The sequence below is a fragment of the Malurus melanocephalus genome, unplaced genomic scaffold (genome assembly GCF_030028575.1).
Source record: "Malurus melanocephalus ecotype Western Australia unplaced genomic scaffold, MMel_1.1 scaffold_14, whole genome shotgun sequence".
NCBI classification, from domain to species: Eukaryota; Metazoa; Chordata; class Aves; order Passeriformes; family Maluridae; genus Malurus; species Malurus melanocephalus.
The window spans coordinates 4,303,273-4,327,853 of record NW_026623246.1 but is presented as its reverse complement, the minus strand read 5'-3'; the positions used below and the strand labels follow the sequence as shown (position 1 = coordinate 4,327,853).

The following is a 24,581-nucleotide window of genomic DNA, read 5'->3' as shown; positions in this document are numbered from 1 at the left end:
AGTATCCTTGAGCTGTTTTGTTTTTTTTTAGTCTGTCTTTTACTTCTGGGCAGAGAAATATTMAAATTTTGTTCATGTAAAGTGTCGGCATCCTGTTTGTTCTCAAAATTCTTTACTGTTCTGTCAAGTTAATTTCATGTTACTTCATTTTCCACCCCCACATAGTTTGGCATAACTCATAACTAAAAGATGATAAATCTATGTCTTCTTCTAAATATGTCTTCTAAATGTTTAATGCTAAGTAAATAAAGTTCTTTCATCTTCATAGCATGCAGTTTACATAGTAGCAAAATATACCACCAGATGATGATAGTGTTCTACAAGAAAATGAAACAAGCCATTGAATCAAACCAGTGTTGAAGTAATCATCMAGATCTCCTGTTATCTTCAGAGGAAATTATGCAATAATAATTCATTCTTGTCAGTGAGGATATGATAGGGAGATGACCATCCCTTTTTTAGAACCTGTAATTACAATTTCTTATGGTATAAGTTGTAAATTTATATTCTGCCTTRCAGTGCATGTTTCATAGTGAGGGAACATTTCTACAAGTAAGTTGTAGAAATGTCTGAGAAAGTATACTAAAGAAATGGAGTGATAATATGGTGTCTTGCAGAATTGTAACTTGCTATGTCCAGTAGTTCCCACAATAACTCTACACCCTTTCCACATGTTTGTTGGCTGGCATTTTCTTCTGACCTCACTGACTAAAAACTTCTTAAATTTCACAGATCCAGTCTAACTTTTTTCATTGTGAAAGAAAAGTGAATGAGAACCTTTTGCAGCCGTTTGGTTAGAATTTGGTCCTCGGACATCTGTGTCAAGAATTAGTTCTATGAAGCACATGTGAAATACTAATATTATATATTTTCTAGGTWTTCAACAGTATTACAGACATAATTATTAAATTAAATTATAATTTTTGTCTCACATAATGGCACATGGAAATTTTRCTTAATTTTTTTGCATAGTTATGATAGCACTTCAGTAATACTGCTGAGCAAATAATGGAATTACTTAAATTGGGTTTTATTTTGCATCTGGCATATAGGTAATGCACGTGCTTTTCCTATAGGGTTATCTCTTATCCATATGCAGATATCCTTGTTCTAAAATTTCTTTCCTTAGGGTCAAGTCTTACTAGCCATACTAACCCATAACAAATGAGTGGCGGGAGATGTGTGCTGCAAAAGTTTGGATATTTTCGTATCTTTAGCTTAGGAAATAATGTAAAAGCATRTTATGTTAAGCTGAAACAGCACTACAAATTTTATTATGCAAAGGTGCAATTACCAATAATAAATCCTAGATAATCTTAGCATTTAGCGGCTGTRCATATTTTGGGTCCTAGTCTCATGCGGTATGAGAAAGGTAGCACCTTCCCAAGAACTCATTTGAATCTGTTTTTTTTGAAAATATATTCTTTTTTATTATATGTACTTCCAAACAGGTGTTATGTACTTAGAGGCTGAAGCTGTYCCTGATTTAGTGCTTGGATTAGATTTGGATACCTGTCTGGTCTTGAGAGGCTGAATGACACTGCAGTAGAAATTTGAAATTACATTAATATTGGTATATTCAGTCCATGAGATATATATAAATGTAATGTTGACTAAAATACCAGTACCAATACCTGCCATCCTTTGCATCTTGAGTTTCTATTGTGTCCTGTGCAATTGCAGGTTTTGGAGAATGTTCCCTTGTCAACATAGCTGGGCTCAGAACACTTGAGAAATTTGCTGTGCCTAGTTTGAGTGACTCTTTATCCCAGCCTTATGTGAARCTCCCAAATCTCCCATTATAGTTTWTTCTGTAATAATGTATCTTTCTCAGTGTTTTACACTTTAAATAATTACAACTTTAGAGATAAGACTCTACTAAAAATCTTGGAGCATCACCAGTTCCACTCCTTTGCTTTCCTTTGTGTTTTCTGTTCCACTTTCTAGTAAGACTTATTGCTGCTCTCTTTTTGTCCCTTTTTCATTTATAGATACTGTTCTTCTCACATTATTTATCCTGCRTCCTTTTACTAACTGTTCTCTCTTTCTCTCCTGAAGGGAGTCCTGCTGCTCTCAATATGCTTCCTTCAGGCATGTGTCCCCTCCCCCTTCCAGCTGTTTATATCCAACAACTAATTTCAGCTCAAACKCATGGGATTTTTGTATTGTCTCATTCCATCTTCAATATTCAAAGGTTAGTTGATTTTTAGGGGTTGTAATTCAAAGTGTGATTTCTTGGTTTAATAGGATAGCAAAAATGGGCTGTAATTGTGATCCAGAGTCAGGTCTTGGTATCAGTGAAAGTACACTTTAATTACAAAGTATCAGTGGAAAATGTTGTACTTTGATGTTTTCCATACCATCATGATTACAGGAAAAGGAGATTGCAAATATGACCAGCTTTGTATGGCTCTTTGTTTTTCAAACCTGTCATAATATTCCAAAATTTAGACTTCTTAATTTATACTTAATTAGTACTTTGGGATCTGCTTTCATATTAAGTAGCTGAAAGCTGGGCATTTATCTTCTTTGTTTAATTTCTTCATGCAAATGAATTGATTAAAAAAAAAGAAAAAAAGCATAGTACATCTAGATTCTCTGAATATTAATAAGATGACTGGCTACTTGTACTTCCATAATCAGGATGGTTTTATCTGGTTTGCAAAATATTGTCATATGTGCCTGAACATGTTTACATTTTTGTGAGAAACTTTCCTGTATTTTACAAAGGGCAGATTAAAAGAAAGCTTCAAGATGTGTGTTAGAAAATACGATTTCAGAAGTAAACAGATAGGAAGCATCATGTAGAGTTAAGGATAAGAGTCAGGAAGTAAATGGAGAGGAAAATGAAATCCATTTTCCAGATGGAAATCTGAATGAGAAGCAGCAGCTCTGRGTTTTAAGAGGCAGAGAAGAGAAAACATACACTTTTTGGAATGAACTTGAAAGTAGCTAGKCAAGAAGAATAGTGGGTAGAGTAAGAAGCAGTAAAATAGTCCTTCTGTGAAGTATGATGACTRTATAGAAAGATGCAGGCCAAGTTTTAGGGGAAAACTCTGTATTCTGGAAACACTGACATGAGAACTGATAGAATTTGGCAATTTTTTAGATGCTAAGTTCTAAGATATTGGATTTTAATATAAGTCAGGAACAGTGGRATTGACTGCAGAGATTTTTTAATTTAAAACTTGATGAATAAAATTTACTGTACTCAATTTTTACTATACTGAATCTTCTCCTGGGTGATTATGCCTCCACAGGGAAACGGAGTTCTGAAGTTGAAAAGGGGTGAGAGTTTCAGATTGAAAGATTTYAAAATAATTTTCAGAAGCATGGTATGTTAAAGTAAAGGATGAAAAGTAATGGTAGAAGAAATTGAGTTGGGGAATGTCATCTAAGGAGAATAAGACCCTAGCAGAACAGATGCTGGATCAAATTCTGTAATGCATTTGTGATATTGATAACTTTAGGAGATTGAAGAGCTAATTAGGAAGAAATCAGAAGGAAGTGCAACAGAGGAATTAGGAAGATGTATTACTAGGGTGTATTGAATTAAATGATGGGACTAGACAAGAAAGAATATCTGAGGAAGGACCAAAACAGACAGTGAACAAAAGAATAGAAGGAAGTGGATGTCATGAAGAGAAGGGCTGAATAGGATATATTTGAGTAAAAAAACATACCATRAGAACTGTAGCAGAAGAGTAGACTGTTCATAAACAATAATTAGAGCTTTGTTCAGTGTGGAAGAGACAATTTAGGACAAGCTGAAAAGGTAAAGGTTGAATTACACTTTGAGACAGAAGAGGATGTTCTGGCTTAGCAAGTCTAATCCCCTACTAAGAGATGCAACAATATCACCTAATCCTGCTCCGTGGCTATGCCAAATGTGATCTTTAAGTCAAACCTCAATTTTGAAATGTAATTGGAAAAATTAAGAAGTAGAGAAAGTATGCAGACTTTTTGAGAAGTTCTCAGCAACATCTTGATACAGAAAMGGTAAAGGCATGTGAATTAACACTTCTTCAGTGGATAGATAATGGAAGCTAAAAAGGGAAGGAATCATAAGAGTCATTGTTGAAACTGATGGTGGGGACTAATGGAAGAGAGGAGAAACAACACACTTTTATTAGGCAGACCAGTGTGCTCTCTTCATGCATTGCTACCTGTTCTTGTGAAATGTTTAGTATTCCCATATGGTTATTCATAGATGTCTATCTAATTCTCTTAATTACTGTATTTTACTAAATAGGTATGATAGTAAAGCTTACATCTTGGGGAAGGGCAGGTGAATCTTGGTGGTATAACCTTTCTTCACTGAAAACAATGGAGAGGTAAACTAAGAATGAGATTGATACTTTTCCTGAAGTCTTTTGTGATTTCTTTGGTTGTACARGTGGACTAAAGTAGCAGAAGACCAACCATCTCTGTTATTTTAAATGGCATTATTATGACAAACTGTTATTTTGAATAACTTTGGAACCCCACCTGAAGTACTGCATCCTGCTCTGGAGTCCTCTATACAGCAAAGACATGGGTCTGGAGGGGGTCTGGAGAAGATTTGTATAGGCAATCATGGGTCTGGAGCACCTCTCCCAGGGGGACAGGCTGGCTCAGTTGGGGTTGTTCACCCTGGAGAGGGTTTTGGGGAGATCTTAAAGCAGCCAGCCAGTCCCTCAAAGGGGCCTTACAAGAAAGGTGAAGAGGGACATTTACAAGGCCATGGAACAATAGGACAAGGGAAAAGGCCTTTAAATTGAAAGAGGATAGGTTTAGACTAGATATAAGGGAGAATATTTTTTTATGATAAAATCGGTGAGACACTGGAACAGGTTGCCCAGAGATGTGTGTGATGCTCCAAATATGAATGAACTTCAGAGGAAACTTCYAGATGGTTATGTGGATTTGGTCAATTCATGTAATTCTTTAAAATGAATATATTATTTATGGTTTCCAGAACATAGCTAATAAAAAAAATGTAAAAATGTGACTGCTGAATTGTAATCCATGCACAATGGTTGCACTGAATTCTGTTCACAAACAAATCCATTGATATGATCTGTTTCCTCTTCAGCCTCCAGTTGTTTGAAACATATTTACAAMTGTTGATTATTAGTCTTGGCATAAACAGGACTATTAATGCTGCAAGAATCYGAAAACAAGCAACAAAACAAGCATTGTTCAGTAGAAATCTGAATGTTTTTGCTATATGAAGCCATCTCAGTAAATGGTTTTGTTAAATCTCTCTACTGTAGGAGTAAGGAAACAGARGGAAACTCATTTTATAATGAGTAARTTGAAAGCTKGGTAAATGTAGTAAAATGATTTATTTTTCTGCCATGCAGGTTTCCTTCTTATACACCAGATGAGTGTACTTAATTCCTAAAAGACTCAACAGCATGAGGCATCAGACTATAATCAAAGTGGTATAAAATGTACAGTCCCGTTTTTCATAACCTATTTTTATTCAGTTTAATTTTACTGTATGTAACTTGGCTTTTTTAAGATCACTATGAACTTTGTATTTGAAAACTATATGTTGAAATCCTGATCCTAAAAAAGCAAAGAACCTCAAAATTGTTTTATTAATATAACAACGCAAAAGAAATAAATGTCTTGCTTCAACCTAGTGATTCATGTCTATACTTAGACTCTACACCTATGTTACAATGATTGTTTATCTCCATTCCTGTGTGTCACRTAGGAAAACACAACTTATGATCTCCTGAGAAAAATGTGTGTCCTAAGATGAAAGAGAATTCACATTGCTTTTTGTACTTACAGGTTTTTTTCTTGRGCAGGTTGTGAGTCCCCTTTATTTTGGTTCATGAACACGGTTTAGCTGATGACTGCATCATCTTCTTGATGAGTGGCCATGAAAAAATTACAAATTGGAGACTACCTGGTAGAGTGAATTCCTGTCAACTTTAAAGACAAGTTCTACCATAATTTCATGGGACTGAACTCCAAATTATCTCTGAATTATAAATTTGACATGCAAATAAATAACTTCAGTGTAGACAAATTGTGCTTTAATTTGAAAACTGGTAATTTGTGGTTTATTTAATTTGGAGAGAGGTTGTATGTGTACTAGACATTCARAAACTAAAATATACTCTTAATCTTTTTCAGATATATGTCTTGCAGTCAGCTCTGTAGACAGTGAACAACTACACAGAAAATTTTGCAGCATGATATGGTTTTAGATGCTAATGGGCAGCAAAAACATGATATCATTTATTCCATAGAAGCTACCAGTGTCAGGGATCTATACCTTAAAATTGTTGCTATTCTGAGAAATATGTTCTGTTGATTGTAGATGGTGCTATCAGAGAGATGTCTTATGTGCAAGCCAATGATGAGAGATTTGGGAAACCTGATACTAGAATAGGCAAAGGGATTTTATCTCTGTGCACTTTCCATGTCCATAAATGGATAAAATGGCATTTACATCCTGAAGTAGTAGTATCTTTCTGAGTGGAAGTTCCATGAGATGCCCAAACCTACTAAAACAAGTGAATGAAAGGTCTTTTACAGCTCCAAGCCAAAGACACTTCCAAATCTTAAGTAGGCATTGATGCACTCTCTGCATCTCTTACGCCTCAGTTGTTTTTTCAAACTTAGACTTGAGATGGTTAAAAGGTGACGAACAGTTGAAAGAGATAATATTTTTTGTGAATTGAATACTTGGAGAGGGTACAATTCACAGTTCTCTAAACTGTGTCCAAGTGTTCTTTTTCAAGTGTTAAGACTCGTTTAAAAATAGAATATTTTTCATGAAAGAAGAAAAAAAAAATCAACATGCAGCAGTATCTTACTGCAAAATATCAGCCTCAGAGACACTCAAGCTTTTCAGAGAAACAGCCAAAAATGTGTTAGTAGTGGAAGTCATCCCAAAAGCTTATTCTTGTAGCTAGCTAATGGACTTTTAAAAGAAATTCACAAAAGATTAATGAGAAGAATGACAGTCTCATTGGTCAAATTGTGGGTGGTGTTACAAGAATAGCAGTACAAATCAGGCACTTTGAGAGTAAACTCTCCAGCCAGATTAATCTGCACATCAGGTACAGACAGTTAGTGGCTTGATGTGAAAACTCAAACACTGCAGTTGGATCTCTTTACTGATTGCATCTGCACTGGCTGGAGCACTGACCATCTCCAGTTCATTCCTCAGGGTCTGCAGTGCCCTCCAGCCASTCACACTTCTGAGCACTCCCTAACCTGTTTCAGCCCAGATGATACCACTTGTGAGAGACTTTCTATTTGGACCTCTTGAGCTTACTGAATTCATTTTCAGTGACCCAGATGCACACATGAATCTCAACAGCCCCTGCCAGAGGGAGACTTASAAGCAGATGGGGACAGCGTGTGGGCTGTAACTTCTTTAGTCAGCACAGTTCTTGCTGGAAAAAGGAGTCTGCCCATAGTCAGGGACCCTCACTACCATGAGTGCAAGCCTCATATTCATCCTCTGGTTTATCTGAGAGATGCTCCTCAAAGGTATCAGGAGTGTGGCTATTTCCGCCCAAGTTATTTGTGTGAACTGGGCTAGTTTTCATAATATTCTAGGATAAACTGGAGAAGGCCATACTAAATGGAATAAAATGTGAACTTAAAAGTCAGRATCTTGAAACTTCTTAGGTCTGGAGGCAGATGCTCTCCTTTCACCTACATGGCATCTGCAGCTTCCATTTAACGTGATGGCAGAGTTGTGAGATATGGGAGCCCAGATTTATCTCATCACTTGTTCAAGGCTGTCTTGAGTGTAAGACGGAAGAAAGTGTTTCTGACTTTAGTTATTTAAAATAAAACACATAGTATTTTGCTGTTGGACACTGCTTAKGGGCTTGGGATGCTTCTAATAATGGAAGTAGGTGTTCATTTGTGGGCATAGTTCAGGAAAGGTCRTAATAAGTCTATCTATCAAGTTTATCTCTAATGCTAAACTTACTCATAGAGGATGATCTTTGTAACTGTATGCATCAGATAACACACCTACACATCACTTGAATATGTTAGCACCATATGAATTCTTAGTGATTTTTTGAAAGTATGAGTAAGTGTTTCAGTGACTCACATATGAAAGATTCTGGGAACCAAACAGCTCAGCCAAGGGAGAACTGAGTAGGAAGTGGCCTGATTGCCATGGGGACAGAACTAGAGCAGATGTGGCACTGAAGGCAGGGTGAATACTGAGCCATCCTACATCTTTTCAGAAATACCAAACTATTGTTTAAAGAATTTATGGGGCATATTAAACCAAGTAAATAYATTATTTTCAAGATGCTTTATATTTGTATCTATTGTTTTCTGCTTAGGTATTACCTTCCTTCATACTGATAGATGAATTTTAGCTGTGGAATTATTTTTCTTAAATTAAAAAAAGCATTTTTCCTATATTGTGGGTTGGTACTGTGTTCTTCTGGTTTCCAGATCTAATGTAAACTCYGCAGAGGTATTAAAATATTTTTTGAGAAATTTGTCTCCCCAAGGGTCACATTTTTCTTCCAAGCTGTAATGTTTTCTTTTGAAAAATGTCTTCCAATTTGAAATAAACAGCTTGGATTACAGTATATTACCTAGGGTATAGCTTCTATGTACTAAGAGTTTTAGATATGAAGTTCCTTTTTTTAAAAAGGGTTTTTTTTTGTGAGCTTAAATCTTTGGTATTTTTAAGCAATCCAGGTTTCTGGAACATCTTAACATTTAAGATGTAGATGTTTTTAAAATTGATCACTTTTGAAACAGATTCAAAGCATCAAGGGATTTTTATTAGAAGCATCTAACTGTTCATCATTTGAAAGAATTCGMTTCCCCTGGAAACAATATTTGTTGTAAAGAAGTGGATTCTTACAAAGCCTAAAAATTGAAGTTTAGTTCYAGTAAAATGTTTTGTTTCATATTCTGCAAAAAATACACCAAGCAGTCTACTACTTAGTTAGTACTGCATTTACAGCAGTACTAAATGTCMCTTTGTTTCATAGATTTTACAGTGACAGGGAGATAGGACCTTATGTGTAAGAAAGGTCCAGAACTTCATGGTTGCTAATCCTGTTGTAAAAATAAGATCTGAAGAGTTTGAAAGTACTGTGACATGTTCACACATTGGAAAAATAYCACATTATTTGGATGCTAGAAATACCATTTAATATGTGAGATTTTCATATTAAGATCTGAAATGGGACACAATTAATTAAAAGAAGCCGGAGAGTTCTAATTTTTCTCAGGGAATTCTATGACTCCCCTTTACTGGCATCTTAAATGCTGTTTCTTAAAACAGATCGTAACGTGTAGTGTTCATGCAGTGTCACATCCCAGCGGGGTTGTAAGGCGTAAACCAAAAGGATTGCTCTAAAAGAATATGGCAATAACAGAAACTCCTCTGTAATTGCAGTGCTGATCTGTGTGACAAAAGTTAGACAAAATACAAAATTCTTTTCCCTCATTTGATAGACAGAAGTTAAAATATTTAAATAAAGAAAGGATACTGTAAAATGACCTTGCAAGAAAATTCACAAAGAATATGTGTGCTGTTAAAGGTTTCCAAGTTGTCATTAGCCAAGGGACTAAACACAGTGGTATGGAAGAGAGTGCTACTGAGTTGTGAGAGTCAGTGATACACTAAACTCGAGATTACTGGAAGGGACTAAGCATTTGAGGTTTTTATCAGACGTATCTTCTGTAAACTTGCTTGCACCTATCTATGTGTTTTCTCAGCCTGTGGCTGTTTKACAAAGTTCAAGATTCTTCTTCTAGCTCCCTTTTATCATCAGATCCTAGGAACTAATGTTAGTCAGGGTCAGAAGGTTAGTACTTTGTGCTTATTCTAGAGAAAGCTGTTTTCTCTTGTGCTTGCAGAATTCCCAAGGTGGACAGGGTTTTTTGTACGGAGCTACAAACTCACTGTATGATTTTTCACAGTGTTCATTTACTTTTAATCATTAATTTACAACACAGCTAAAAAAATGTGGCAAGATGGTACATCTGGAGGTAGTAGTGTCCCAGCTGGCATGCTGAGATCCTCTGTTGAGGCTAGGAAACRTGAATTCTAGTTCCACTGCTGTAATGTTCATGCATTTAATGGTAAACAATAATTGTGTAAAGGGCACATACTCCAGTTATTGTGGACTTGAATCCAAACTGACATTTTCCTACCATAGTCCAGTATAGTTGGCCATAGCATGACTGATGACCTTAATGACTTTTGCATTATGAAAACAGGAGGAAAATTTTCCTTACACTTATGGAAAGGCTTAGGGAGCCGAGGAGGAAAAGCATCCCAAGTCTGCTATTCCAAGASTGTGGGCTGGTATTACGTTATTATCACAAAAGGTCGACACATTTAGCAATGCCTCATGGAAGCTCAGAAGGAGTACCTGAGTAGAATTATGGCAGTTCTGAAGGGTGTGCTTCCTAAATCTTTCTTTTAAAATTTATTTGCTTCCCATCTCTGGAGGAAAATTGTGTGATCTGAACCTTACCTTAMACAAGTGAAGAGAGCTCTGTGAAGTTGTTATTACCTTTTCTCATCCTGGAACATACACAGATGTTTTAAATATTATCTTAGAGAATAAAAGAGTGTAAGGAAATCTCAGACTATAGTCTGTGGAAACTAACCTGAGTTTTGAGGATTTATTGTGTTTCTGATGTACATACAATTCAAAACCTTTGTTGTCACATGTTCTTGATTCCAGTTCTTGCTGATCTTTTTAAGTGTTCAGGTTCTGTTTGTGCCATATGGTTGTATGTGGTGCTGCAATCTTACTTCTCATTCTTAAACAAAATAACCCATTTAACCAAAACTAAGCAAGTATATAAAATCTAATTGCTAAATCAGAAATTAAAAAATGAAATAATTTATTGTTTATAATTCTTATTAGCCAAGTTAACTGGTCTGAATTCTACTTCAATTTAAAACAGTTGGACCCTTTTTTAAGATACCTTACCTTCCTTGGATTAAATACAGARAAGGCATGCAGGAGTCCTGGTACACAAAAAATTACTGAATGTCTGAGCAGATGGTTGCAAACAATTCCGTTTATTAAGTTTAATAGCGTACTGTTTCCCAGAGTGGTTTTTAAACTGAATGACCTGCCTTGCTTTTACAGTAGGGAAGAAACATAGCCAGGTGTTACCACAGGTCAGCTGATAAGGAGTACCTTGCTGTCAGTAAGTTCATTGTTTGTCTTTCTCCGTCCAAAGCCAACTTCCTCATTGCAAAACTCTGGCCYTCCCTGGAACTGGCTAGACTAGCCTGAATTTGAAGCACTTCCAAACCTGAGTGACAGAGCTTTTAGTTAAGGAATAACAACAAGGAGGAAAATGAATAAAAAATAAGTGAATCTTCARCTGAGTTATATTGTAGRTCTATCCTTACAGAAGTAAAATATGTCTTACACTGTGGTAATTAGAACTCTGCTAGATATATACCTACACCAGTTTAAAATTTGCTGTCATCTGTTATTCTGGCAATAGCCAATCTCAGTGCAGCACAGTCAGTAGTGTGGTCAGCTCAGCAGGGCAGCTTGAAGCTTACAGAGATGTACAAAGCTGTCAGTTCTTCAGTGCACATGTACCTATACTTCCCTGCAGGAAAGGGGATGTTCTGGCAGTGGGTGTTTACTGGATTTGATTCCTGACTGGCTCAGCATTGCTGGGTTGTTTGCAAGGTATTCAAGGCACCTCTTAAAAATATATCAGTGACCTGGCACTTGACTGTTTTGAATGTGGGTGTTACTCCGGAGGTTGCAGTCTGGCCTTTRGTATACATTTGATTCTGGGGAAGGGAAGGCAAACTTTCCAGTCTTTATTGGGAAGTGATCCATATCGTTCCCACTCATTTGCACAAGTCTCCAGCTTAACAGTACTTACTAGTTGCCCTCTGAATGTTGGTTCTTAAGCCTGGATAGTCCTTCTAGCTGCCTTCCATGAAAACTGTGACAGCTTATGTTCTACACCCTTGAGGTCTTCTGTTCTTAGCTGTTGCTCTTTAGACAAGAAACCCAAAATTGTATTGATTCAAGTGTATGTTGCTTCGAAGTACAGTATCTCATACATTACAACTTCAGCTGCTTCACTTAGGGTATTTCATAGCCTACACTTTATATATCAGTTTGGCTTTACCTATTAGTCAAAATAGGTTTCAGCAGATCATATAGATGCCATCTTGACATTTCCACAACCAACATATTCATCTTTGGAAGTATTTCTCGAAGGCAGGTTGCAAAGCAAATTGGTTTCACACTAAGATCCAAGGGACAACTGAATGGTCTGTCACTGACTTCTTTTTGGTCAAAACCTTCCTGGAAAACCCARTTATAGGAGATGGAATGATGCTGTGGTGTGAAAGAGTTGTCCTAATGGTAATTCTCAGGTTGGAGGATCTGCTGTACCACCCAAGGGGACAAAAGCAAAATAGAACAGGCCTGATGGCCACATTCTTTTTTGTTTTGAGTTTCCCTGAATGAATTTTGGGAGAAGAAAATAATGACATTTTCAAAGAAATTCCATACAAAYTCTGCAGACTGTTATAATTAGATGTGTGATAATGAACTTATGTGCATATTTCATAATTTAGTTATGCATTTAAATGGTTTTGTTAAAGCTACTTTTTTTTGCCATGATTAAAGAATCTTTGTTTCACTGAGCTCAGTATTAATGTATTCCAGATTCTGTTTCTTTAGAAGAGTAACAGATGTTCACAGTTTGGTGCAATTTTCAGATGAGCAATGCTGTTTATAATGAATTTTCCTGAGACCACCCAACTCATTTCACTTGTAACTTGAACTATGTCCAAATGTTGATCTCAGGAGATGTAAAAGAGATGTAATAATTCTGTGCCCCACCCAGTTCAAAACACATGACTTAGTATAGATGGAATTTAAATATGTATACTTCTACATAGAAATCTACATAGAAAGCAAAASTTTTATCTTGTGTGCCATGAAAAATTGTGGTGGAAATAACTTTCTTGCTTTAATTCAGCAAGTATTCCTAGAATGAAATAAAATTATAAAATAAAGATTAACAACTGAAAAAGCACAAAACAACAATTAAAACCAAAGAAACTGAGATTTATCCTGGAAAATGCAGATATATTAAGCACAGAAAAAATTCAGGAATGTAGTATTAAATATAGCTTGGGATAAGGTGTGGGGATGTGACACAATGCATTTTCTTGTCAGAAACAGCTGCAATAAATTTTGTGTTACATTAACCAAAACAGATTTAGARCTGTCTCCATCTGAGTCAATGTATAAAATATTTTTTTAAAAAATAGTTGATAGGGTTTAGGGATTTTAGAGAGGWACTTTGGGTGACAGGAAGTGAAGCTTCAGTTTCTATTTCTGCATTTATAAATCTCAGAGACTCAATTGTATCAGTTGGAGMAGCTCCCAAAGAAAGAAAGAAGCTCTGAATGACTTGAGACTATGAAAATTAAACAAACAGTTCTGAATTGACATTAATTGGTGCTGAATGAAACAGATTTTTTTCTTTCCTGGCATTCATTGTACTTTATACTTAACATTTAGTGCAGTGTTATTTTGAGATTATAAACTGAGAACTCAGAAAAATGCACTGGGAGGTTCCTATGGCAACCATAGTGTGCAAATTATCTATGTGAACATTAGGATCAYGGTAATGTCACGCCGTCGTATTGAGCCTTGCTGTTTGGCAGGTATGTATTTTACCACATGAGTTAAATGATGAATGTAGATAGTTACAAATGCATTAAAATAAATGATCTGAATTTATTTTTTTTTTTTTAGCAAGAGAATTGCTCTCCAGTGCAATGCAAGGAATTTCTTTAAATTTTTTGAAAATACTTTGGCTGGAGGGTTCTGAGCGGCATATAGAAAAACCATATAAAAAACTATATAGTTTTTAGGCACTGTGAATACTCAGCCTTGTCCTCTGACTGCACTGATTCTCCAGTCAGAACACCAGGATTTTCATAAATGTGTGCAGTTGTGTCCCAACGGCCGATGTGTGAATGCGGAGATTGACGGGATGCTGTGATCCCTCTGCTCTCAATGGCTTTTTTGTTTGCTTAGCTGCTTGCCAGCAATGAAGATGCTATTTCAGCATCTTCCTTTCAGCTGAAGCCAGAAATACCAAATGCAAAGGAAACAGTGCTGCTGTGAATACTGTTGAAAGAGATTTTTTTTAAAGTGAAAAATAAATAAATTCATTAATCACTGCACCTCACTGCTATCTATTTTCTTTCTCTCTTTTTCAACTAGCAGCTAAGGGCAAACTGCCTCTTCAGTAATTCTTGTGTGCTGGTTGCTAATGAAATTCCACACTTTCCCATTTGGAAATGAAAAAATATTTTGTCAGTGCCTTGGTTACACRTGCTGTGGTTGATATTAGAAACAATCTGCTTTTTATAGTCTTATTATAGTCTTGACTTGAATACATCYCTGACTTTTGAAGAGTGACCTGCCTTTCTTTACAACAAAAGACTTAAGCTTTTAAGCCAGAACTTAAAATCTTCTCAATCTCCATTTTTTATTTAGTTTTAAAATACTTTTCTGAGGAAGTCAGTTGCTTGTTTTGTTGTTGTTTGGGCTTTTTTTTTCTGTTTTTCCTTACAAAAGTAAAAGAAATATTGAAACTTATATTAGAAAATATATGGGATGTAACCTTCATTGCTGCTCTAGCTCTGTTTCCCAGGAAACGGATCAGAGCGGCATGAAATTTATCTAAAGCTCCCAGATCCGGTGCAGAAGAAGTGAAGGCAGGTCTAAAAACTGTCTTTTAAAGCAATGACTGCTAAGGACCTCTTAACAAATTTGTGGTATGAGAGTTTTGCGTGGAGTCTGAGTAAAAGCCAGGGAGCCATTTGGTGGGTCTGTGGAATGCAAACTTGGAGAAATTTTCAYGTGGGCAATTCTACAATCTTTACTTACAGTTATTCAGGAAGGCTGAATGAATTTAGAGAATAATTTAGACAATCCATTCTCATGAGGACCACAAATAGTTCCAGATTGCTTGTGATCAGGTATCTGTAAAGGTGCTTGGAAGTCCCTGAAGTTCTGCCATGTTGGCTGTGAGCATGGGATGTGCGGTTCATCTGCACAGTGGGGCAGCTCTGACCATCCCAGTGCAGCCTCTGCTTTCCTGCTTTGGGAGGAGCAGAAGAAGAGGTATAAATCCCTTTGTCCAGTAGATCCTCACCTGCTTGTAGGTCCTGATGTGCCACTTTTTACCCRTGGAAAAACATTTGACTTCAGAGCACCAGATTTATGAAATAAAAGCATAGTATTCAAGTATGGCGTTTTTGTAGTCGTAACCGTTTATTTGTAATCGTAAAGCTTCCTGGTGTTACCCATAAACCAGTGTCACATTGTGGTACTGCASCTATTATTAAAATTGGACTAATGCTATCTTCCTATGGGTAGGGAGATTAGATTAGCACATGCATCAGTTTGGCAAAAAACCCACATCAGCTATCTTTATTTTTGCTCTTGCTTTTTCTGAAAAGCTTATATAGCCATGACCATGTATTTTTTAATTTGCTACCTTCTTTAAGGCCTCTTTTGTCTTCCCTTGAAAGCAGGGCTTCCATGTGTCTCCCTTACGTGAGCTTAACTTCGTGTTCTGCTGATAATGAGTTGGAGCTAGAACTGGTTGAGTATTTTCCATCAGAATGAATTTCAACTAGAAGTGTCTGTAAAAATGCATCAAAGAATTTTTACTGATTTTTTTTTAAAAAGCTCCTCTTTTTAATAGGAAAATCAAAACATAATGTTCTGTTGCATTTAGTTCAAACTGATTGGCAATATTTAGTAATTGACCTCAATTAGTATATCTTTGARTCAGTTGAAAAAGAATTAACAAAGAAAACTGGAAACTGTAAGGCACACTGAAAATAATTTTGATAACAGGTGACAAATTTTRCAAAACTTCTTTTCCCTTGAAGAAAATTGAGTGAATTCCTTCAAAAAGAGCTGTGATGTAAGCACATTTAGCCTTTGTTTCCAAAAACTGTGCCAAACCAAGAATGCGCTTACAGGTGTTTGATCAAGTGTTGAGATGCTCCTGTCCTCCCAYTCTGAAAGGGGTAAATGCGTTACTCAACATTTGTCATATTAAGAAGTAGCAAGCAAGGGAGCACTATTTTAAAAATAAAGGTGCAACATTTTCTAGTTCAATAAAGCCTAGAGTTTGATGTTAGCTTACAAACAACCAGAAGATGAAGGAARACCCAGGAAGAACTGAGAGTGTGTTTTTCTTGTACACCAACACTAATAAGCATTAGAAAATATTAGTAACCAAGACTAATAATCAAGACTTACAAGAAAAGTAACATTTATAGTTTTATTTTATATAGTTATAACCAACTTCAAAGTTTTTATCTTTCTTCTTTCAGAATGATCAGTCTATGCAAGATATGCAGATAATGGGAGGAGATGATCTTTCAAAGCTGACTGGCAAGGTTTGTTAATTTTAAATTTAAGAAAGAAAAAATAAATCCACTAAAAATTCTTGAGAAAACCTATATAATTTTGCATATGGACTGTCAGATACTAATACTGGAATCAAATACACTTGTTCTTCTGTATTAAATTGCTATGACRCCATTGCTTTCAGATTGCAGGTGCCCAAAAAGGTCAGAATGTAGCCTCTCCATCTTTATGTAGGGATTTCCCAGTAGTTGYACATGTACCACCAGTGTAATTGTGGGCAAAACTTGTTTATGTCATGGAGCCTTGTTTTTTCTCTTTCAATGAGTGCATACAAGCAAACTGCTCAGTTGCATATCCCTGTTGAATTCAGCATATGAGTTTAATATCATTTTGCCTACTGCACAAAATTCAGTTGTGGAACATTTCACTCAGAGAATGCAATGGAATTTTTAATTTCAGCATCGGGCTGGCTGTATGACTGACTCTCCACTATGCTTGAGCATTGTGGTAAGGAGAGACAGTGGTTTGAGGCAGTGAAAAGGATATTTTCATCCAGCCATGGTAATACAAAGCAGTACTTTGAAGAGGAAGGAAGGCTGATTTCATTAGGCAAATGGTCTGTGTGGCAAATGGTCAGAAAATGGATTCTTTACTTATGCATTAAGGCAATATAATACTTACCTTGTTATTTGCACTGTATGTGCAGTCACTGTTTTATTAGGTAGTTCTAGATAATATCAGTTTCTTCAAAGCACTCAAATGGAGCCCTAGCAAAYTCATTTGTTTTGTTGTACTATTGCGCACAAGAAAAAGAAGAGAAAAACTTCAAGTATTTCATTAATATTAAATAGGTTTTGATGCAACTAGAACTGAAATTTTTAAAATACTGTTATACTCAGAATGTTTTAGTGATATGTATGTACTCAATTTACACTTCTAAATACTCCTGCTGGGTGTTGTTTCCAAATTACCACTAAAGCTTTAATCATATTCTGGGGAAATATTCATTAATTTGCTRCATTCTAATATTCAAATACTGGAGTTACCTGTTTTTCTCTGATGATTTTGCATGTGTTTCTCTRCCTCAAAGGCAGAACTGGCAGTGCATCTGTTCATCTTACTTAACATTTCTCTGTCACAAATAGTCCAAACRTTTTCTAAACTCCAGGCCCAGCTCTCCTTCCCCGTCTTCCAATCCCAAAATTCCTTGATTAATGGTTGCAGATATTAGTATTATTTCCAGACATACCATTTCTAGTATCATTTGAATTCACTGGACAAAACATTATTTTTTGCAAGATTTTTGTGGATTTGTCTGTGTCCACATATGTATGAAAGAAAAGGAAGATTTCACCCTATTTAATCCTACTCTTATAAAAAATTAAGTAAATTGTTTTCTTACAATGAAAATCCTGGCAATCTTTTTCTCAATGGCATGGCTCTCCTGTTCCCAGATATGGAACTGGATGCGAAATTTGGCGTTGGGAGGGAGGCTAGGAGATGCTTGAGGGGAYGACTGAGCTACAACAGAGTTCAAGATTGCTGTGCAGGGAGGCTGGGATCTTGGGTGGTGGTTTGGGAATAAAGGCGGTTGCTGCTCAGAAAGGGAGCCCAGTTCTGGAAGCTGGGTGTGGAGTGGGAGGGGAGACCCCAGTCTGCCCGGGGAGCAGACACTCAAAGGGTCTGTGTGGCATTTGTTTGTGTGTGGGGCTGTCTGTGACACAGCTGATGTAGGAATAATCCAATAGCATTTCCACTACAACACGTGTGAACAGACTTCCCTTATGACTTATTTTACTGTTTGAAAAGTTGGAATGTAAAGCTTAGGCTCAAATGTTCATGCTTACAAGTCTAAAGTTGGATATGTGAAGGAGTGGCCTTATGTCCACAGATGCCARCTCCTCCATCTGTTGCTGACTTCAGCAGTTAGTGCAAGTATTCAGCACATTTTACTAATCAGCCATTTGTGGGCTGATTCAGAGCCTCCTACAGGCCATGTAAATCTTTCCTTGAAGTGTTTTTTAGTACCTCTCTTTAACTGCTGGCTTTTAAAACTGCCGGTTCAGTAACAATCCAACGTCACCAAGGGAATTTGTGGAAGACTTACTCACAGAATTCAACTTGCCTGCTATCAAGCAAGCTGGATGCTTCCTCTGCCTGCTTGGAGTAATTAATAAGAAAAGATTGTAATTATATTGAAAAATTAATATACTGCATTAAATCCCATTAACTTACTGATCATGGAAGGTGTTTTCTAAAACACCAGAGTGGTTTGGAATATAAATTCCATTAAGTTTCTATAAAGTTCAAAAGCATCAACAAATGTAAACAGTTTTGAAACTTACAGACAAAATATTCTGATTTTGATGTTGAACTGTCCTTCATTAAGTAATAATATCTGGAACCTCAACTAGCCTATAATCTTAGTGAAGAACTCAGGCATGTTTGTGCTTTGCTGCTTATTGGAAAAACAGATTACTGAGTGAACATGCTGGTACATAATAATGTGGGGTGTTTTTTTTTTTTTTTCTGAGAAAGCTTAAAGAAAGCAAAAAAATTTAAAAGGTAATTAAAAGGAGGCTGTTAAAGATAATACCTTTTCAGAATAATATCTCCTCTGTACTTCTCTACAATATGCTTTTGTTTCTAAAAATATTATAAGCCTGGCAAAAATGTATAATGATCCAAACCATTAAAAAGAGAAATATTATGAGAGTTAGCATACAGACCTGAACTGCCCAAATTGTTACCTGAAGAAAATCATCCCCCATTTGAAATTATTCTTCTGTGAAGAAGGTCATTGAGGCAAGAATGAAGTTTTCCATGGCATGAATCATTAATTAAGGTACTTGAAGAGTGAGTCCCGATATAGTTTAACACTCTACTGCTTTGTAACCATTTCTATCCAGAAAAAATATACTTTWAAAAATCTCTCCTTTAATCATGTATGTTGTAAACATGACGTTTCTCAGTATCTGATGTCATAATTAGATTTGCAATTACTTCAAAGCTGAAATGTTCACTTGGTTAAAATTTACCATTAATGTTTGTAAGGAGGAAAACATTTTGAAAAAGGGAGATAACTAATTACTGTCCAGAAATCTGTTTCACAGCAAGATGGCAATTAAAATCTATGAACATGAGGTGAAAGAACAAACAATATAACCCTGCTTAGTATCAATACTGTAGTCATGCTGTATAACACTGTAAAAATTCCTAACATATTTTCGAGTGTTTGTGACATTTGAACAAAGTAAATTTTWAAGCATCTAGAAACTTCAGTAGGTTCAACTATACTAGAGTTGTGAGTATCACTGCCATTTATGTCTTATATTTGTATGTATGTATATTTTGTCTAAAGAGCTTTGGAGCTGGTTTTGTAGTCCAAAGTCTCCACTGACGGGAATCAATCTGTATATCACTCCACATGTAWAATATGTCCTGTCCTGAAACCTTCCAAAAAGCTCCTATAACACTTTAACTTGYCTCCTTGCAAATGAGACAAGTTAGATAAAACCATAAATTTAAAGTTTATATCATTTTGCAATTAAATATTTATTACAGTTGTATAATATATTTTATGCCAAAATTAGACTAGTATATTACTGTCATTGTCCCTATTTTTATATAGCCCAGAATGTGAACAAAAATAATCCTTATTCAATTTTAAGTTAGTAAGAACTTCAAATTAAAATAGTAGTTATACAGTTAGTACTATACAACTATGAAGCCAGTGAATTTCTGAAATTCTGTCAATGCTTATGTTCTGTATAAATTCCCCTGTTCATATTAAGTACATCTTGTTGACTGCCAGTGGTTTTGTCAYTTTCAGAGAAGTGTAGAAGGTAGTAAATAGCAATCAAGAAAAAAGAAAGTGAGTTCTCTCTACACTTCATTGTGTTAATTTAAGCACTCCATCCATTTAAGCACTCTGATTGATCAGCTCATAAGAAAAAGAAGTTTCACTCAGAAGAAGATATTCTCYATGCAGCACTCCTCACTTCCTTCTGACAGGATTTATGCTATAAAATCTCCAAACTTCCTTTATAGTCTGGCCAAAATAAATTTATCCACTGTCTACCATTTTCTTGCCCAGCTTATATTTTGGGAGAATGTTCCACAAACATAAAGCATTCTCACTTTCTTATGCTTCTCATTTCATTCCTGTTTTACTGAGCCATTTTCTATTGATGTCATAGGTTCCAGCAACAGTTCTGAGAGCTATTTCTCTATCATCCTCCTAAATATGTTAGCAAGTCACAACTTAATAAACCATACATGTGGCAGCTGTCTAACACAATGTTTTATTCTCTAGATTTATATACATATTATCCTCACCATTTCAAGTTCRTTTCTCAGAATTCAGTTACTTCCATACTTCTTATTGTTCTCTCCATATTCTCTCCATCGTTATTCACTGCCTTGACTAATGTTGTGATTTTTCCCCTTTATGCATTCCTTTCCAGAGTAACACCCATAAATTTCCAGAAACAATAATGTCATTTTCTTTAGATCATTATGTACATGACAGACAATTTATATGACAATGAAGGTATACAAAATTCACTATACACTTTGGCAATAGTCTTGTCCCCCGCTCACCTCAACATTTTGCACTATTCCTATCAGCCTTGCCTTTTTCATCTTTTCAAAGGTTGATTTTATGTGTCTTAAAGCGTGAATCTTCAGTACTTCTGCTTAACTGCCTTCATAAGTCACTTCTGTTGTTCTGCATTTTTTCTTAATTAGATTTGATACTGTCTATTGTTCTGACAGTTGCAATCCTTAACTGTTTTTTCCAAAGCAAAAGWCACTATTTTTTCCTTCTCTGAAGTCAATCACCTTTCTTTGCACTTCTTTCTTAGGTAATCTGTTCTGCTTTTCATCATTATTTTCTTTTGTTGTTATTCTGGAGGAAGAAAAGTATAAAAAAACCTTTACACCCTKCCTATCCCATTTTCTACATGGGCTCTGCTCAGCCACTGTCCACCTGCTTCTACATCATACCTGTTGATAATCCTATTTCACCTATGTCCAGAAAATCCTCATCCAATTCCAGATGACCAGAAGACTGTACTGCAAGTGAGAAAATTGAGACATTAGTCATTCCTGCATTATCTTTCAATTAATTATGGTAGTTTGATTTTTTATGCACAACAGAAGGATGCTGTGAAGATGGCTGCAAGTGGAACATGAGGGTATGCAGCATTCGGCACAACGATCTCTAAGAGCAAAGCATCAGGTCCTCCATAACTCTTGGAGTTTCTGGGCATGTTTTACACAATCTAAAAAAATGAAGTTTGTATATGTGGACTCTTAACACACTAACCAATTTGCTCCCATCAGCAGCTGATACTGACCAAATCAGGTGTCTGAAAAAATACATTTTTGACATATTATATCTGTGCTTCCGAAAATTCCGTAAGATATGGATGAACCCACAGAAAAAAAAAAAACAGACATATATGGCCTTTTCTAGAAACCTGTAGAAAATTCCTACTAAGATGTCTCATTTTACAAAAGTCTTTCATATTATTTTCTGACATTGTGATGAAGTCTTAATATCTGTGGATTTCATTCCTGTGTGCATAACATAAAATTATTTCACTTCTTACATGGGTCCTTRTAGCTTCCTTTGAACCTCTTCATTGAAACTTGATACATTTTTCTTTAAATTTTATTTGATGGTGATTCTTTAGCTCTATGGCATTGTCAAAAATGTCTTGTTTCACCAGTGGTACCTGAGGTTCCCCAAATACAATGCTAAGAAAACAAGTACTGCATGTTAGATGAGCAAACTGATAAGCCATTAAAAATTCTGTTTGAAGAATCACATCAATTTTATGTACTTCTGRTGATAGGAGTACACATGAAAAGGTGACTTCAGAAAGAATCTAACTGAAAATGCAGACTGATGAATGGAAATTTAACTAAAGGGAATGAAAATAAATTATATCCTAGCTTTATCCCCTCACCCCCATAAAACAAACAAAAAAAAAGAAATTGACATTGATAAAAATGAGATGGGGGGGGGGGAAGGTGGTGTTTTGTTGTTTTTTTTAAAATAAATATGCTTTCACTCATAGAATGGATAAATAAAAGAATTCACCTTTTCCTGCAACTGTGTATTCATGTGTATTTTGCAAGCTGGTRTAGCGAACAATGTGTTACAAGTACTCCCAAATAGTTTAAGAGTAGTTCTATCCAAGAAAGAGAGAGGAAGGAACTGAGGATATCAATGGGGACTTGAAGATAAAAGTATTTCCATGAGTCCAAACTTACTTTTTTTTCTCCACTTGTAAGACCACCATTATCACTATAYCAAGTAGGATGAAAGGTCTCTCTASGYTTGTGTCATGTCTTCAGAATTGTATTATGGGAAGGATGTATGAAACACAGCAAAAATGGAGACAAAATTCAGGTTCATTTGAATACATCCAKTACTAGGACTGTTATCCATGGCTGTGTCACCTCTTTGTAACTCCTGTTACGCCCGTAGACACACTCCATCAAGTTTCATATTTAAGGAGCACAAGAAGTTCTTTCTTTTAAGCTTGCTACCTGCTTGCCTTCAATGCGCTTTACAAGACTCAGGTACAACTGCGTTTTTGAATTGGTTCCTTAAAAATTTCTGCCAATCTTGCCACATTGAGGTTAATTTTTTTTCCCTTTCTTTTTTTTTTTTCCTTTCCGGGACAGGAAATTGGCCTGATCACAAGCACCTTTGTTTAGAGATTCCTTTATCTTAAGGCCCAAAACATCTTATCTAAACTTTGGATGATTAGAATGAAGGGTCCCAAATGATAATTTCACCACTGTGCCTACAGTGCATCTTTTGAACTACCAACAGTTTTCATTTAGAGACTTGATGTAGAAGCCTCCATGTATCAGGYRTGTTATACCAATAATCAAGTGYCATCATTGCTAAAATGGTRAACCTWATTTTCTTTTCTGAATGTGAACAGKTTTTGTCTTTTGCTGTTGCCTTTTTTAATACCTTTGCCTACTAGATTGAGCAGCTTGCCATTATCAAATTTATATTGCCATATGGTTGCATATTTGCCTWTCACACAGTCATTACTTAAGCTTCTTTTAGATAAACTAATCCATTGGGAGCCTGCTGTACAGTACTGCCATACTGTAGGATGTAAATGAGACAAGGTTTGAAGGTGGAATTAATAACAGGAAATTAATAGTAGGCAACTGATGTAGTTGGAAGAAATAAAATTTCAAGCATGCAGATCCTTCTGTTGGTCTGAATAGAATCAGCAAACTTCAAGCTAAGTACAGATTGGGGGAAACTCTTAATTTTAACCTAATGTGGTAATCAGACAATTTGGGAYAAGAAAAGCAATTGCCCTACATAATCACCTGCCCTTATGACCAGAGGGGCAGATAAAAATGTTAAGAATTCCTCTGAGCTAAAATAAGAGAGGAATCAGCTGTGGAACACTGATAAATGAGTTGAAAGGCAGCTGCAGTGGAGGATTATAATGTGCTGTAAAGCCAGTATTTTATTCAGTGCATGATTTTGAGTGCATACAGCAGTTCTGAATTTTTGTTCCCAAGCTCAGCTGTTGAAGGTATTTTTTGGTCTTTCTGAGGTTGTGGGCTGAAARGTCAAAGTTCTTTTGTGAAAAATGTTCCCCCACTGGGAAATGGGCTGTTAATTAAATAAAAGCTATTACTTCCTGCTACAAACCTACCTTCACTGTAACGTATTTTTTTCAGGTCTCAAATAATTCTTCTTTTCTCATTCCTAAGTTCTTTCTGTTCTTTTTTTTTTTCTATTTAAAAAAGGTGTGTGCATGCTATTCCACTGATTTTATGCTGAAACATTTAAGGAGATAATACCCTCTTTATGTACCTACTTGATTTTCTTTCTATACATGTGAGGGCTGAGTTTGTCCTCTTAGCTGTAGKATTTCATTAAGTACAGTTGTTTATTTTATTATTTAAATATGAGTTAAGCTTTCAAGGAAATACTGCCCCTTTCTAATGTGCAACTTAGAATTTTTACCTTGTTAAAATTTCACATTTTATATTAATTCAAAGACAGGTTTTTSCTCAAAGCCTTATTCATGCTAACTTCAAAGTACTGCTATTTCATAGGAATTTTTCCTTTGAAAACAGTATTCTGAAAGAAACATAAAATCCAAGTCTAGAAAA

General features: G+C 35.8%; 1 protein-coding gene across 2 annotated transcripts in view; it reads left to right on the top strand.

Annotated features, from left to right (window-relative positions):
* PRTFDC1 (phosphoribosyl transferase domain containing 1) overlaps window positions 1-24,581 on the top strand; it is a 45,044-nt gene that overhangs the window by 5,994 nt on the left and 14,469 nt on the right. For both annotated transcript variants that reach the window (XR_008966492.1, XM_057383999.1), the window contains exon 4: window positions 16,376-16,441. Coding sequence is in view for 1 of the 2 variants with exons in the window: in XM_057383999.1 (XP_057239982.1) it covers window positions 16,376-16,441 (66 nt within the window). In the remaining variant the exon portion in view is untranslated. The remainder of the gene's footprint in view (window positions 1-16,375; window positions 16,442-24,581) is intronic.